Here is a 17,868-nt window from a genome sequence, read left to right as displayed (position 1 = left end):
ACGTGTAAGTAACGAAACGTTTTGATGATTTGATATAAGAGTCAACATGTATAAGAATAGTTTTATACCATATAATAAACAGTGCAGATTTAAATATCCTAATAGATTATAAATAGTGTTTATTTGATCGAATATCAATCTGATGTCGCTTACTTTATTCGGTATTTTCAAATATTTTGTCTGGCGACGCTTGTTGTCATTTGAAGACGCCGCTTGTCGTCGGTTGAAGACGCTTTTAAGGAGGGCCCTCTAGGCCTATATCTGAATGAAAAAATGTCCTTTGTTATTACTGCTACCCACGGCAGTGTGACAGGTTCGCTTGATATACACAACCTGTTAACAGTAATATCGAGTATAACTAGAAAGCGTGTACTACGACTGCAACCGTGTGCCCGTTGAAGAATTTCATGTTGTTAAACCATGGCTATGACTCGTGGTTGAATAAGTGGAAAGTGTTCTACAGGAATTTGTTGATACATCTGAGTTAAACCATGGAAACTAAAATTGTTCAGGAGATTTGGCCAACTGAATTGGGAGGAGCCCCTTATGGCCTGACTGTTGTTGCCGTTTCAGCTGTGATTTTTTACGTGTTATCGCTTTTCTCCCAACATCTTACACCATCGGGGCTAGGAAAGAAAATCATATGGAAGTGGAAAAACATAGCCACTTCGTTTGTTCATTCAGTTTTAAGCGGAACATGGGCATGTGTTTGGTAAGTTTCATACTAAAACGGTTGCGTAACTGAAATATTTACGCCCATCTTATCATTGACGTCTCTACACGGCTATTTATATCCGAAATATAACAGAGACGGATGATTTTTACAGTTTGTATTTTATTTTTCAGCTTTTACGTGAAGCCGGAAATGGCAGAGGATTTAATTTCCACCTACGACACGTTTGCACACACGCTGATTGCCGTTTCTGTAGGTGAGTCGGTGGTTACGTAAATACTGTATGCTGACCTATTTCACAGACACGTGTGGGGGTCACGGGGTCAAACGTCAAGGAAGCGGTAGTATAACTATCAACACAGGATGTAGGACCCAAACGTGGTTTCACTTTCGTAGTTTCCACGTTTTGAACTTTAAACAAAGTTTATAATTTGCAATATATATAGATAAATAGGAATTCAATATGTTATGATTAATATAAATAATGCAGATCTTTAAAGGTAACGTTTCTATACAGTACATTGTACAGGGAGTATTAAACCTATATATTGCGTTATGTTATAAAATGCATTTGTAACAGAGGTCATTATTTTTTCAATGCCTCCGTTAGAAGTCGAACCCGGGACCTCTGGCTTACTAGTCTTACGCTCTACCAAATGAGCTAAAGAGAAATTCTCTCTAGCCGAGACGGTAAGAAGAAGCTAGTATTTTACCAGGGTGACACATGCATAACACATGAATTACATGAATAGCAACTTCCCATGTGGCAAAGGAAATACCTTCTGTCTACTTTAAAAAGTCTTCCTCTGCATACTCTCACGATCTGAGATTCAATGTCACTGGCGATCAGAGAAAATAATAGCGTAAACCGTGCTTGACTGGTGTTGAGGCCGCACACAGATTGTCCATGACTTAACAATATAATGTAGTATTTAACTACAATGTGTTTGTTATGATTGCTGTTTTATATCAAAATGTCAAGGAAACAAGTCCAGGAATCATTCAAATGTCTATAGAAAATCACTAACAATGTGGTCTTATTCAACAGTTTAGTACCTTACATACTTAATACATCAAGTTCAATATGAATTTGATTTACTTTATGGACATTTTAATCAAAATAACAAGACTTACTTTAACCATATTGAAAAAATGTACACAGTACCTGGCCAGACTACTATTCTGTCAAATCAGCTAACAGCTATTTACGTGACTGGAAATTTAAATGTAAGGTGATATATTGGTGTCATGGTTGAATGGATTTGTACATAACATGATTGTATGCCCCTGTATAGAAACACACACACTATAGCTAAATATAAATCCCTTAGTGACCTTACAGCCCGTTCATGATCAGACAGATCTTAGCGATATTCACTATTACATTGTTTAATTTGTACCCATGAGGAAAGTGTTTTGGGTGTGAGGAAATGAAAGAAACTAGATTTAGCGATCAATATATATTCTAATAAATATTTTAAGTCAGTTCTGAGAACAGAGTATGAAGCTCAAGCAAGCCTGATCACAATGCAAATTTGATTTTGATTTGATTTGGGTACTTATACACATGACTTAATTGCTTCTCATTTTAGGTTCGTTCAATAGACCCATTCCAAATAAAAAACTATTTTAACAGTTTTTAGGTCACCTGAGCTTTGCTCAAGTGACCTATTCCAATCGCTTTTCGTCCGTCGTCGTCCGTCGTGCGTCGTGCGTAAACTTTGTACATTTTCAACTTCTTCTCAAGAACCAGTGGATGGATTTTTTTCAAACTTGGTCAGAATCATCCTTGGTAGATGAGGCTTCAAAATTGTAAAATTGGGATTCCTACCCCCACCCCTGGGGCCAGGGCGGGGCCCCAAAGGGAAAATTATCCAATATTTCAAAAATCTTCTTCTCCAGACTCAGAGGTACTACAGTGATTTTCTCTACGTGGAAAGAAAGATCATCAGGGGCTTTATTTAATTTTTTATTGAAAATATTAGGTCCCCGAGCTATCCGTTCTCCCTTGGGGAGGGGTTAACGTTTAATATAGTTTATATAGGGAAATAACACTTTTCTGTATATATTTTATATATTTTCTGCAGAAAATTGCTCAAACTTAGCCAGAATCATCTTGGGGAAATGAGAGTTTTACTTTGTAAAATTAGGATTCCTGCCCCATCCCCAGGGGCTAGAGCGGGGCCCCCAAGGGAACATTTACCAATATTTTCAAATTCTTATCCATTGATGACATGACAAGTATTGTATTTCACTTAGTTTACATGCTGATTTCCACATCACATCTAAACAATAAAATAAAGCTACCAGTACCTATGATATAACTCAGGTGACCGCTAAGGCCCTTGGGCCTCTTGTTTTCTGTTCAATGAACAGCCATATATAAAATCACAAAAGTTTCATGTATATATATATGTAATGAGTTTTTCAAATGATACTGAAAAAAGATACTGTCAGAAGTCAAACTCACGACAAAACAGTCGTATATCTGTATATTTGTAAGGTGCCTAATTATAGTAGCTTATTTATGCTAGACAGGATGCTATATATAAAATGTTGTATACCCGTTATATGAACCAGTGTGTGTGTATGTATACTTAACCTTCAATTGTTTCACTGCCTTAAAATTCTTAAAGAGTTTGGTCTTGATCTAAACATTTATGATCTATTAATTATATGATAAATTTTAATTGGTCGGATCGTTTATATGAACGCATATGTATATATACCTTTAAATTTTATAGTGTTGTCCTGATTAGCACTAGAAAAATGAAATTGAAGTTTGGGATTAAATTTTAGAAATATTCATTTTTTTCTCAGGTTATTTCATTTACGATATGTGGGACATGTTGGTGAATCAGAGGACTCGTCAGTCCTACGAGCTGATGGGACATCATGTTGTGGTAAGTGATCATACAACTTATCATGCCAACAATTCCAGATTCTTTGACCTCTCACAAATACGGGAAATCAAATATTATGTTGTTTGACATTTGTCATTCATAGGATATGTTTATTATACCTTAATCTTACAACAACAAAATACTATTTTTTGCCCACAAAGCTATTTTCGGGAAAAAAATCAGATGTCAGACTCTTGATTTCTATAGGAAACAAACTTTTATCGTCCTTAAGGTATATATATATTATAATATAACCCAGTTTATTATACCTTCTGTTAAAATCTTGTAATCTGATTGGTTGAGAAAGATGTAATCATTTTCAATGTTACTTGCTCGTTTTACAAAGATAAAGAAGACAGGGTGTTATTCCAAAAAATGTTACATGCTCCAAACGTATGCGTGCACTGTTCGTCCCAGTGCCAGGGTGTTATCAAATCACATTCATGGTTGGTTCATTGGACAACTGTTGAGATGAAGTCTTGATTTATGTCAAATCAACACAAGAACCTTTAAAAATGGTGAAGTGGTGAAACACCTAAACATGACACTCGGTATAATAAAATGAAAATCCCATTCATGAGAGGGCGATATTGCATATTTTCACCCCAAAGAAGCATTGTTGACCGAGGCGAAGCTGAGGTCAACAATGCTTTCCGAGGGGTGAAAATATGCAATATCGCCCTCTCATGAATGTGATATTTATATAATAACAACCCTTTATTACCCTGAAAAAATGGGACATGGGCAGGAGAAACAATCCGTTATTGCCCCAATATTGAATAAGGGGATGTATAAACTACAGTACCCTGGTATCAGTAAATAACCTTTTGTTGCCCTGACAATGGGATACAACCCAGGTAACAGCCAATTTTTGCTGCAATAATAGGATACAATCAGAGGAAACAACTCTTCATTAACCATGAATAATGGGAGACTCCAAGGGAAAATAAAGTACTATTACCCTGACAAAAGTAGACTTCCAGAATAAAGAAATATAAGTGATGAACATGGTATAGATTTATACTACAGTCTCATATATAGCTCTCAGCAATTTACATTGTTTAAAGTAGGATGAGTCATGGCTCAATGGTCCCCATGTGACTGTCCTCTTGTTAGGGATGAGCCTGTTGACCTTCACACCCCAATGTTGTGGACAATTTGGTGTATCCAGCTAGCTACCACAATACAGTGATGCTATTATAACCTAAACATGTTCCCTAGATAACCGGAAGATCGCCTGATACATATCGTGTGACACAGATAACTGGAACATCATCATTTCTAAATGACCCTCAAGCTCCTTAGTGTTTTGTTGGTGTCTGAAATAAAAAAAAATCAATTAGGTCAAAATGTTTTATCCCCTCCCCTTAGGCATAATTTATTGAGTTGTATATATGTCTGAAAAAGTTGACAAAAAGTTAGACAATCTGCAGACCCAGAATTTTTGTTTATAGATATATATATATATGTAATAATTAACAGGAGATTTAGATGGAAAATGCAACGCCAGATCAGGGTTTGAACCCAAGACCCTACAAACTCTAGACGGACGCTCTACCAATTTAACTATCCCCATCCTCAAATGATCTTTTTACTCTGATGGTGGAAAAATTGACAGTTCTTTCAGCAAAATAGGGGGAAAAAAGGAATTACTTTAATTAAAAATTGGGTTTTATTTAAAATATGTTCACCTGTTGTAATGAATCTATCCCCTATAGCATTTCAATTTCATTAATGGCAAAACTACACTGTAGGAGCTTGGAACAGAGATGACTTTCTTCAGGAAAAACTGAGCAATAATTCATGACCTAAAAATGGATACCCATGCCTCAAAATGTGAACATGGCATCTCATTATATATATATATATATATATATACAGTAATTAGAACACAAATAATCCACGCTATTAGTGACAAATGATGTGCTGCTGAATTAATAGATTGTGTAGACTAAAGGTCAGTAAGCTGACCACATCAGGGCAATGTCCATTTAATGACCCCTCTATAGCTAGCTCATCATGATCACTGATCAACAGAGTTACACAAGCACTAGCCTAGCTATAACATGTGTAGATAAAAGGCAAACATCTCCGTATACAACATTGACACCATCAAACAAATAACAACAAAATCTTTAATGAAAATACTATGAATTCTATCAATTTAAGGGAGTATGCTATATATTTATGTCAGTGTGTCACACAACTCCTCCTTTTCAGAAAAGTTCCACACTAAGTAAAACATCTATCATATGTGGTGATTTGATCTTGGATCAGTTAATTGATCATGATGACAAGTCATAACTCTAGTGTACACCAAAACGCATGTATTGATAACACTCAGTCTGGTAATCCTATACATGTAAGCTAGATAGAGCTGGTAACTAAAATTCTAAAGGGAGATAACTCAAACAGATGTGACATACATGTACATGGTACATTAATTTTGTTTTGAATATAAAGGATAATGGAGCATATAATCTTAAGATTTAACTTAACAAGACTTGAAGCTTATGAAAGCTTAATATTTGACAGAAGTAGACACTGATTTTGAAACAAGATATAGTTTCGTTGTCCTTTAATTAAATCACGAAAATTGACAAATATAGCTTTGCATGTAGTACTACATTGCCTGTACAGTGTATTTAGTGTTTTTTCTTTCCTGAAATATATATAAACTACACATTTTATGAAGAAATTGTTGTGTCATATCCTCTAAAAATAGGTATTTATAGATCAAGTCTAAAGATCATGATCAGGAAAAAGTTTAGAACAAAGTCCAAATTGAAAGTATTTGTTTAAATACTGATGCTGCCATGTATGCCTGTCATGTATCTATATGGTAAATACCTACCCAGGTTTATCACCTAACTTTGGCTGATTCACTCTGATGTACTGTACATGTACATCTCAAAATTTCAAGTATCAATCTGATATCCTGAAATTTCAAGGTAAAGATTTGTAGTTACCGGGTAGTTAAACATTCAAGATACATGTTGTAACAGGTAATAATACAAAATTGAAAAATGCTTTGCTTGGGCCTAACACCTTCTGTTCCTAATAATTATGCTAACAATAAAAAAATTTGAATGTTCATTTACCTACCAGGTATATTTAACATATTTATAACATATCTATATATCATATCACCAGTTATATTACAGGTGTATCTCTAGTCCGAATTATTCTGACGTTTTATCAACTTTTTTTTAATCGACGACAGACTGGTATAAAAAAAAAGCTAAGAAGTGACTTATTTTCCCAAAATGACCAAAAACTGAGGAACATATTCCCAAATTTCAATACAAATTAAAGGGGCGGGTCCAGGTGAGGGCGTAATGGGCGTACGCCCGCCCTTTTCCAAAAAAAACCCTATCATAATCTGCTAATATTGTATTGAATATGGCAATTTATCATATTCATTAATTAAAAACATAAACATCCTGACACTGTAGCTATAAAATATACATGCTTCAAGTTTTGAACCGTTATATTAGTGCATTTCACAATTATTTTATGTTTTTAGCCAAGAAAAAGGTCCAAATTTTTTTTTTCTCGCTCCGCTCGGCGAAAAAAATGATTCTACTTTGAAATTTGGGAATATGTTCCTCAGTTTTTGGTCATTTTGGGAATATAGGTCCCCCCCCCCCCCAAAATAAAATATGACCCTTTGGTTTTCAAGGACAGCACAGGTCTATTTAGTATATGTTTTGACTTTCAAACCTTCAGAGAAAATTCTAAATATTTTGACTTCTGAAATTGCTAAATGACAAGGGTCAACTGAAAACCTTGTTATCACATTTTAGTTAAAAGAATATACTGCATGAATATATATATATATATATAGTGTTTTAAATATATATATATATATATATATATATATANTATATAGTGTTATATATATATATATATATATATATATATATATATACAACAGTATTTATGACAGAGTCACAAACACTAAGCTTTAAATTTTGACACTAAAATCTGTGCTTAGAACCCTGTACCAGCCATATCAGTACGTCATTATGAGAAATTAATTATAAAGGTTATACATATATGCCAGTGACAGAATTCACTAAAACCGTTTGACTAAAAATTAGTACCTTTTTATTTATAAAAAACTTAATATAGCACACATTATAATTATAATTGCATTAGAACACTATAGCATGACTTACATCTGGGGTCTGTTTGTTTATGCCAAACAACTGGTTTGTCGGTTTTTAGCTCACCTGGTCCGACGGACCATGGTGAGCTTATGCCATACCGCAGCGTCCATCGTCCGTCGTCCGTCCGTTCATCGTCCGTCCGTCAACTTTTCCTTTATAACGCTATTAGTCCTGAACAGTCAAGTAGATTTTGTCTAAATTTGGTCTGAAGTATCCCTAAGCCAAGGGGACTCAATTTTGTATAAACTGTGGGTGTGGCCCCCCCTGGGGGCAAAGGGGAGCGGCCCAATAGAGGAAATAGAGATAAAACCTTAAAAATCCTTATTCTACCGTAGGGATTAAGGGATTTTATCCTAATTTAGTCTGGAGCATCCTTGGGCCAAGGGGACTCAATTTTGTATAAATGGTGGGTGTGGCCCCACCTGGGGGCTGAAGGATGGGGCCCAATAGGGTAAATATAGCAAATTCTTTAAAATCCTTCTTCCTCTGTAGGAATGCAAGGATTTGTTCCATATATGGTCTGAAGCATCCTTGGGTGAAGGGAAACCAATTTTCTATAAACGGTGGGTGTGGCCCCCTTGGGACCTGAGGGGCAGGGCCCAATAGGGGAAATAGAAGTAAAACCTTTATAATCTTTCTTCTACCATCTATGGATTAAGGGATTTTATCCTAATTTAGTCTTGAGCATCCTTGGACAAAAGGGACTCAATTTCGTATAAACAGTGAGTGTGCACGTGGCCCCCCTGGGAACAAAAGGACGGGGCCAAATAGGGGAAACATAGCAAATACCTTCTTCATCTGTACGAAAGACAGGATTTACTCCAACTTTGGTATGAAGCATCATTGGGTGAAGGGGAACCAATTTTGTATAAACGGTGTGTCTTACCCCCCTGGAGGCAGAGAGGCAGGGCCCAATAGGGGAAATAGAGGTAAAACCTTTAGAATCCTTCTTCTACCATAGGGATTAAGAGATTTTATCCTAATTTAGTCTGGAGCATCCTTAGGCCAAGGGGACTCAATTTTGTATAATTGGTGGGTATGACCCCNCTAGGGGCATAGGGGTGGGGCTCTGTTTGAAGTTTGTTCTTGCTATATCTCAAGTACTGGATGGATCTTTCTGAAATGTCATATGTATTTACAGCACATACCATGGAGTGCTATATCTTTACTTCATACCAATTATTTTAAACATATTCAGGTGAGCAATACAGGCCCTCTGGGCCTCTTGTTTAATGTAACAATTTCCAGTATAAATACTGGCAGACCTGCAAATGTTTATGCAGGCCTTGCAAGACTTTTAAGGCCTGCCTGAAAGCAGCATCAAATTACTAGGTTCAACCTTATTTAATAAACAAACAACTGTGGTCTGACTGAAAACGGCCCGGTGTGTAGTTTTCCTGACATGAAAACAACAGCTTTTCTAAAGAATTTTAAACTTTTTTTCAAATTATATTTTACTTTCACTTATATGTTACCAGCAACATTCTAGAGAAGTATCAAAATTATCTTTCCTATATATATGTAAAAAAGTGTTTCTTAAGATTTATCTCCCATACACGAACATAGAGCAGCCTCCTAGAACACACATCCATACACTACACGCATGCATCTTGCACACAGATGAGGCCGTCCTTAAATGACCATAGCTGTTGATAGGACGTTAAACAAACTAAACCAAACCAAACCAAACCAAACCAAACCAAACCCGTATTTGAAAACATTAAATGTATATACAGTATAATAATGTACATGTAAAACGTACCTTTATATAGCTACCAAGTCACTGTTTATTTTAATGAGGTCATATAAGTCAAACATACCTACATGTTTATCAATCAATATATGACAAACCTTTTAGATATATATTCATGTACATTAAGTTTCTATATATATGTACTGTATGTATTGTCACAGAGATGGGAGCAAATGCTGTTACTTCAATTTTCCGCAATTTCTATCACTAATATATTTCAACCTGCTGGGAAGTCTTGCATGCTTTTATCACTAAAAACTGTACAGGTGGTTTAGTATTACCTTGAAAAATCTAATTAAAATAAAAAAACACCAGGTGGTCAGGTGGCGCAGTGGATAACACACTCGCCTTTCACCAAGGTGACCGGGGTTAGATTCCCCAATTGGACGTGAAAAGGTATGAGCTCAAGGTTAATTACTTGCCTGACCATGTGGGTTTTCTCCGGGGACTCTGGTGTCCTCCCACCATACATGTATATAAATAAAGACCCCCTGTGTACTAACATCGATCTGGGCCAACAAGAGTGATTGATATAACTTGTTTTATAAATGTTGTAAAAATAAATAAAAGTTCATAAAAAATCAAAATAAGAAAACAGCAGTGATTGATATTTTGTATCTTGATTAGAATTGAGTTTTATCACGCTTTGTTTGATAATTGGGGTAGACATTTATATTACACTAAACTTAAATATTTCCTTCATTTCAGATTGTTGTGTGTTTTTCCATTGCCATAGTAACAAGAATATATGTGGGATATGCTGTGGTGGCTCTTCTAATTGAAATCAACAGTATTTTCTTACACCTTAGACAACTGATGTTAATATGTGGCATCTCAAAACACAACAGTTTCTATAGATTTAATAGTGTTGTAAATTTAGGTAAGTACATGTTTATTATTACTCTGTCATGCTATATGTGTGTTCCTAGGTCTGTACTGTTGGTCGATTTGGAAAGAAAATCTGACTGAAGTTTTGAACATAATATGTTCAAAACTTCTGTCAGATTTTCTTTCCAAATCGACCAACAGTACAGACCTAGGATAGCTTAAAAAAATAAAATATAACAATCTTGAAACAAATCCATTTCAAGTAGATAATAGACGATCAAGTGGGGCTGCTGGGGATGCATCACATTCACTCCCCTTTCAACAGGAAGGCAGGGTCTGATTAATCCCGGTTGTGAAATGGTATTTGGGCCACCTTTGCATGCCCCATCACTTAGGTTTTTTTTTAGGTGTTCTAGTTTTCCCTTATACTAAAACCCTTTATGTGATAGGAAATTTAGAGATATGAAATTGACTGTCCTGAGACCAAAGGACTTGTGTCATATGTCATTATGGGCAGATTGGTTGAGTGGTTAACACTTTGGCCTTCCATGCAGGCGGCCAGGGTTTGATCCCTGAAGTCGTCGCTCGCATGGAACATCAGAGAAAGTTTTTTTTTCTTGCCCACACATCTCCAACAACCCAGGTGGAGTATAAAATGGTCTGTAGCATTCAAGTGAGGTGGCCTAATTGAATTAATTGTATATCTATTTACTGTAAAGCGCTTTAGAGTGGCTTATGTTAGCTATATAGGGCACTATATCAAATGTTGTATATTATTATTATTATTATACCCAGCTGGTAAATATACATGTATACTAAAATAGTTGAAGTCTGGTAAATGTTAGTACAAGTATATGTATGTCTGTATATATATGTTACTTGTGTATTGTTTGTTAACATTTAGACTATACCTTTGGAATGTTAACGGTTAGAATTAGACATTCAAAGGCACTCACATTAAACTTCCTAAGGAAGTAATTGCACACCAGTGTAGCCTAGGTATAGGAAGGAAGTTGTTAAGGTAAGTTGTTTACTTGCGTCAGTCTATGGTGTGACCGTCACTGTGTAAACATAACGTTATAGCTGAATATGTTATTATATAGGTTCAAACTGTGTTATTAAGTAGCTGGCATTAAAATACCATGTTGTTATGGAGTCAATGCCTTTAATCCCTTTCACCACTGTTGACCGTAATGGACTCATCCAGATCAATGCATGGTAGAGTCTACTAAAGTTACCTAGGGGTGAAAGGATTAATAGTAATTGAGTCAGAAATATTAATGGGCGCTTATAAAATTCCAGACATTTAAAAAAAGGAAATTCAATCTCACATCATTCCCCAAAAAAACCAATGTAAACAAGTTCAAGGATAATATGAATATTCTGGTTGACCTATATATTTTAGATAGTCAAATACGTCTGTTAAAAACATATATTATATCTGACATCTTCAGTGGTACACATATACGTATGGCTGTATAAATATGTGTAGGTACATGTTTATCTTCCTCTGTCCTCAGACTCCAGAACTAAACACTAAATCTAGAACATAATCAGACATACATCACAACAATGCAGATCTAGAGGACGTACATGTTTATCTTCCTCTGTCCTCAGACTCCAGAACTAAACACTAAATCTAGAACATAATCAGACATACATCACAACAATGCAGATCTAGAGGACGTACATGTTTATCTTCCTCTGTCCTCAGACTCCAGAACTAAACACTAAATCTAGAACATAATCAGACATACATCACAACAATGCAGATCTAGAGGACGTACATGTTTATCTTCCTCTGTCCTCAGACTCCAGAACTAAACACTAAATCTAGAACATAATCAGACATACATCACAACAATGCAGATCTAGAGGACGTACATGTTTATCTTCCTCTGTCCTCAGACTCCAGAACTAAACACTAAATCTAGAACATAATCAGACATACATCACAACAATGCAGATCTAGAGGACGTACATGTTTATCTTCCTCTGTCCTCAGACTCCAGAACTAAACACTAAATCTAGAACATAATCAGACATACATCACAACAATGCAGATCTAGAGGACGTACATGTTTATCTTCCTCTGTCCTCAGACTCCAGAACTAAACACTAAATCTAGAACATAATCAGACATACATCACAACAATGCAGATCTAGAGGATGTACATGTTTAAAAAACACTTGTTGTTCAGACAACTCAGAGAACCTTCTGCCAGAAATACAATTGTACACACCTTCTACAGGAATTGAAGTTAGATCATACAAAACCCTGAAGGTCTCGCATGAAATATATTTTTATCTTTTCATCTTCAATTTTCTCTAAAAATACTATATGTAACAACTGTAACACGTATATGGTCCTATAGTGAACTGGGTAGTGTGGATAAATATTACCGGTAACAGTAAGATTAGTATTGTATGACTTGTACATGTTAAGATGTAGACACAGGTGGGAAGCAATGCCCCAGGTATACGCTGATCAGGTATGTGAATTGTGTACAGGTACACAGGTACACTGGATTAGGATTATGGACCTACAGTCTATTTTCAAACTCAAAATATATGCACTCAATATCTAACAAGAGCTGTCGGAGAACAGCATAGCACGCCTATGTATGTTATTATAATACTGCAACTATCAATAGACCCACATGTATAGTAAAACGTTGATATAGTGCCTGTCATTTTATTTGCCACCTCACTAACTACCACCAGCATATTTTAAGGACTGTTAAATGTGTAGAAACATCTATGTGAAGTGATTGTTAAGAAATTAACAAAGTCCAATAAAGCTGTTTTTGGACGCTATAATATGAAAATATGGTTCAACACATTGCTTACACTCGATACAAAAAACTTATAATAGACAACAGCCTATTGATGGTGGTGGTCCAACACTACCCAATAAAACTTAAATCACAAATTTTACTAAGTGCAATTAAGCTGTTTTAATGTCTACAATATGAAAATATGGTCCAGCATATTGCTACCACATGCTCTAAATGACTTAAACTCATAATAGACAACTGTGTATTGAGTGTGATGATCCAACATTGTATGGAAAAAACTTGCCCAAAACTTTAACCTCAAATTTAACTAAGTCCAATTAAGCTGTTTTTGGGCCATAAATTATGAAAATATGGTCCAGCACATTGCTTACACTCAATATAAATGACTTAAACTCATAATAGACAAGGAATGTCTGAGTTGTCCCCCCTTCATACAGATGAGTTGCCTCCCCTTCATACAGAGGAGAGGATTCCCTGAAAGTAGACAAGAGAGCAGGGACTTGACTTAAGATGTTAAAACTTGCAGCTGGCATATAACATGTCTGTGAGCTTTTGTTGTCTGGTTGTTTTTCATCTTGAAATAACTTCTTACATTGAACCTCGAGGCTTAGTGTCATATTTGATCTGTATCTATTTTTTGGATGAATTTATCAATTTGTTTAAACTGTTTGCAAAATGTTCTTGACATGCATTCAAGGTACATGGGTCATGCAAAATGATCTGACCTTGACATGCGTCAAGGAAACAGGGGTCAAATGTGACAAAAACGGTAAATAATATTTTCTATACCACAAGTCCTGGGGTCATGATATGTAGTTATCAGTTAGCATGTTGGTGAAGGATTATCGTGTTTACAGTACTGTTCCATGCAATCTGTATTAAGAGAGATTGTTATTTTCATGCTTTTTGAGATGCAATCCATGAAATCATACTAAAAGTGACATATACAAAACGCCCAGAAATGGAACTTGATCCAAATAGTTATGAAAATTATTTGAAATTTGAATTAGGAGTACGAGTACTTATATTTTTTTTATTTAAAATTACTTACTGGTTTAATGAATTGATCTCTCATCCATAAAGAACTTGTGCCTAGCTAGTATAAATAGGATATATCACTTGACATTCCCTATTTGGTGTATTAAAGAAACACTACAGAAAAAAAATATTCTTGAAACTATGTCTCAACACTGTATAAACTTGTCTTTTTTCAAGAAAATGTGAAAATATCATTGGATAAAATCTAATCTGTATGCAGTAGAGGGGCTAGTTGGCTAGAAAAAACTCATGCTTATTTTACTATACAATGAAGATTATTGAAAAAACATAGCATGTAAATACGAAAATAATAATTGATTTGTGTAATTTCAGGTACATTTATTGTGTTCCGGATATCGGTGATGGCATGGATGAGCCGTTGGATATTAATTAACAAGGACCTCATCCCTTTGGTGTTCTACTCACTCGGCAGTCTGGGACTCGCTATTCTCACCATAATGAATATTATCCTCTTTTATCGCCTCTTACAAAGTGATTTTATTCACAAGAAGGACAGGTGCAAACAGGAGGAATAGTTTCCATGGCAATCTGTAATTGCTTTTCTCTGCTTAGAGACACATTTTAGTGTGTACTAGTTATTAGCAATCATATTTGGTTGTTATAGCAACTGAGTCCTATGCTAATTGATGCCAGCATATTAAGACCATTTGAGGTTGACAGAATGTTGTCATGGTTACCTGTATGTTTCATTAGATAACAAATAATTGAACAGATAGCAGCCTTACTGCCTAGTTTTCTAGTGAGATACCGTATATATTTAGATGTATTTGTTACAGTATGGAACACAGTTGTAAAGTATTATATGAAATCAATATTTATAGAAGCTTTATTGATACACACTGTATTTTATTATCCCTGTACGTCAGCTGTTTTACCAGATACTGCTTACATGTATGTATTTATTAGCCTTATGACTGACAATCAGTTTCTCTCATTATTCAGGTACAGTATCATCTATTTATTACAGCATCTACAAGTTCACTACTACAATACAGGGACATATTACCAATTGTCACACAGCTTCTATAAGTTTACTCCAACAGTAGGGGGAAATAGCACCAATTGTCACACAGTTTCTTAAAGTTTACTCCAACAGTACAGGGAAATAGCACCAATTGTCACACATCACACAGCTTCTTTAAGTTTACTCCAACAGTACAGGGACATAGCACCTATTGTCACACAGCTTCTTTAAGTTCACTCCAACAGTACATGGAAATAACACCTATTGTCACACAGCTTCTTAAAGTTCACTCCAACAGTACAGGGAAAGAACACCAATTGTCTCACAGCTTCTTAAAGTTCACTCCAACAGTACAGGGAAATAACACCAATTGTCACACAGCTTCTTAAAGTTCACTCCAACAGTACAGGGAAAGAACACCAATTGTCTCACAGCTTCTTAAAGTTCACTCCAACAGTACAGGGAAAGAACACCAATTGTCTCACAGCTTCTTAAAGTTCACTCCAACAGTCCAGGGAAATAACACCAATTGTCTCACAGCTTCTTAAAGTTCACTCCAACAGTACAGGGAAAGAACACCAATTGTCTCACAGCTTCTTAAAGTTCACTCCAACAGTCCAGGGAAATAACACCAATTGTCTCACAGCTTCTTAACGTTTACTCCAACAGTACAGGGAAATAGCACCAATTGTCACACATCACACAGCTTCTTTAAGTTTACTCCAACAGTACAGGGACATAGCACCTATTGTCACACAGCTTCTTTAAGTTCACTCCAACAGTACATGGAAATAACACCTATTGTCACACAGCTTCTTAAAGTTCACTCCAACAGTACAGGGAAAGAACACCAATTGTCTCACAGCTTCTTAAAGTTTACTCCCACAGTACAGGGAAATAGCACCTATTGTCACACAGCTTCTTAAAGTTCACTCCAACAGTACAGGGAAATAGCACCTATTGTCACACAGCTTCTTTAAGTTCACTCCAACAGTACATGGAAATAACACCTATTGTCACACAGCTTCTTAAAGTTCACTCCAACAGTACAGGGAAAGAACACCAATTGTCTCACAGCTTCTTAAAGTTCACTCCAACAGTCCAGGGAAATAACACCAATTGTCTCACAGCTTATTAAAGTTCACTCCAACAGTACAGGGAAATAGCACCAATTGTCACACATCACACAGCTTCTTTAAGTTTACTCCAACAGTACAGGGACATAGCACCTATTGTCACACAGCTTCTTTAAGGTCACTCCAACAGTACAGGGAAATAGCACATATTGTCATACAGCTTCTTAAAGTGCACTCCAACAATACAGGTACATAGCACCTACTGTCACACAGCTTCTTTAAGGTCACTCCAACAGTACAGGGATATAGTACTAATTGTCATACAGCTTTTAAAAATTTACTCCAACAAATACAGGGACATATATATAGCATCTATTGTCACACAGTTTCTTAAAGTTCACTCGCACAATACAGGGACATAGCACCTATTGTCACACAGTTTCTTAGGGAAATAGTACCAATTGTCATAGAGCTTATAAAAGTTCACTCCAACAATTGTCATAGAGCTTATAAAAGTTCACTCCAACAATTGTCATAGAGCTTATAATTATAAAAGTTCACTCCAACAGTACAGGGAAATAGCACCTATTATCACACAGCTTCTAAAAGTTCACTCCAACAGTACAGGGAAATAGCACCAATTGTCACACATCACACAGCTTCTTTAAGTTTACTCCAACAGTACAGGGACATAGCACCTATTGTCACACAGCTTCTTTAAGTTCACTCCAACAGTACATGGAAATAACACCTATTGTCACACAGCTTCTTAAAGTTCACTCCAACAGTACAGGGAAAGAACACCAATTGTCTCACAGCTTCTTAAAGTTTACTCCCACAGTACAGGGAAATAGCACCTATTGTCACACAGCTTCTTAAAGTTCACTCCAACAGTACAGGGAAAGAACACCAATTGTCTCACAGCTTCTTAAAGTTCACTCCAACAGTACAGGGAAATAGCACCTATTGTCACACAGCTTCTTAAAGTTCACTCCAACAGTACAGGGAAATAACACCAATTGTCTCACAGCTTCTTAAAGTTTACTCCAACAGTACAGGGAAATAGCACCTATTGTCACACAGCTTCTTTAAGGTCACTCCAACAGTACAGGGAAATAGCACATATTGTCACACAGCTTCTTAAAGTGCACTCCAACAATACAGGTACATAGCACCTACTGTCACACAGCTTCTTTAAGGTCACTCCAACAGTACAGGGATATAGTACTAATTGTCATACAGCTTTTAAAAATTTACTCCAACAAATACAGGGACATATATATAGCATCTATTGTCACACAGTTTCTTAAAGTTCACTCGCACAATACAGGGACATAGCACCTATTGTCACACAGTTTCTTAGGGAAATAGTACCAATTGTCATAGAGCTTATAAAAGTTCACTCCAACAATTGTCATAGAGCTTATAATTATAAGCATTGTTGTGTTGTTTTGACATTGTGTATTATATGAAAACAAAACATGATCAAACTATTCCAATTTTGTGATTTGCCATGATATCTCAGGTTTTTGTATAATTTGTTGACAATATAATATGATTTGTACTTTCTGATAAGATATATATATATATATATATATATATATGTGTGTGTAATTACAAAGTATGTTGTGGGATCAAAACT

The 17,868-nt window shown here is 35.8% G+C and overlaps 1 protein-coding gene across 1 annotated transcript; it reads left to right on the top strand.

Annotated features, from left to right (window-relative positions):
• Positions 1-365: 365 nt before the first annotated feature.
• LOC110445482 (TLC domain-containing protein 2-like) lies at positions 366-16,377 on the top strand. Its single transcript, XM_021490142.1, has 5 exons — positions 366-712; positions 847-929; positions 3,494-3,576; positions 10,210-10,381; positions 14,499-16,377. The coding sequence occupies exons 1-5, from the start codon at positions 492-494 to the stop codon at positions 14,699-14,701; spliced, it is 762 nt and encodes a 253-aa protein (XP_021345817.1). The 5' UTR covers positions 366-491; the 3' UTR covers positions 14,702-16,377.
• The last annotated feature ends 1,491 nt before the right edge of the window (positions 16,378-17,868 follow it).

Source organism: Mizuhopecten yessoensis, unplaced genomic scaffold (assembly GCF_002113885.1).
Source record: "Mizuhopecten yessoensis strain PY_sf001 unplaced genomic scaffold, ASM211388v2 scaffold245, whole genome shotgun sequence".
Classification (NCBI taxonomy): domain Eukaryota; kingdom Metazoa; phylum Mollusca; class Bivalvia; order Pectinida; family Pectinidae; genus Mizuhopecten; species Mizuhopecten yessoensis.
This window is presented reverse-complemented; position numbering and strand designations above follow the sequence as displayed.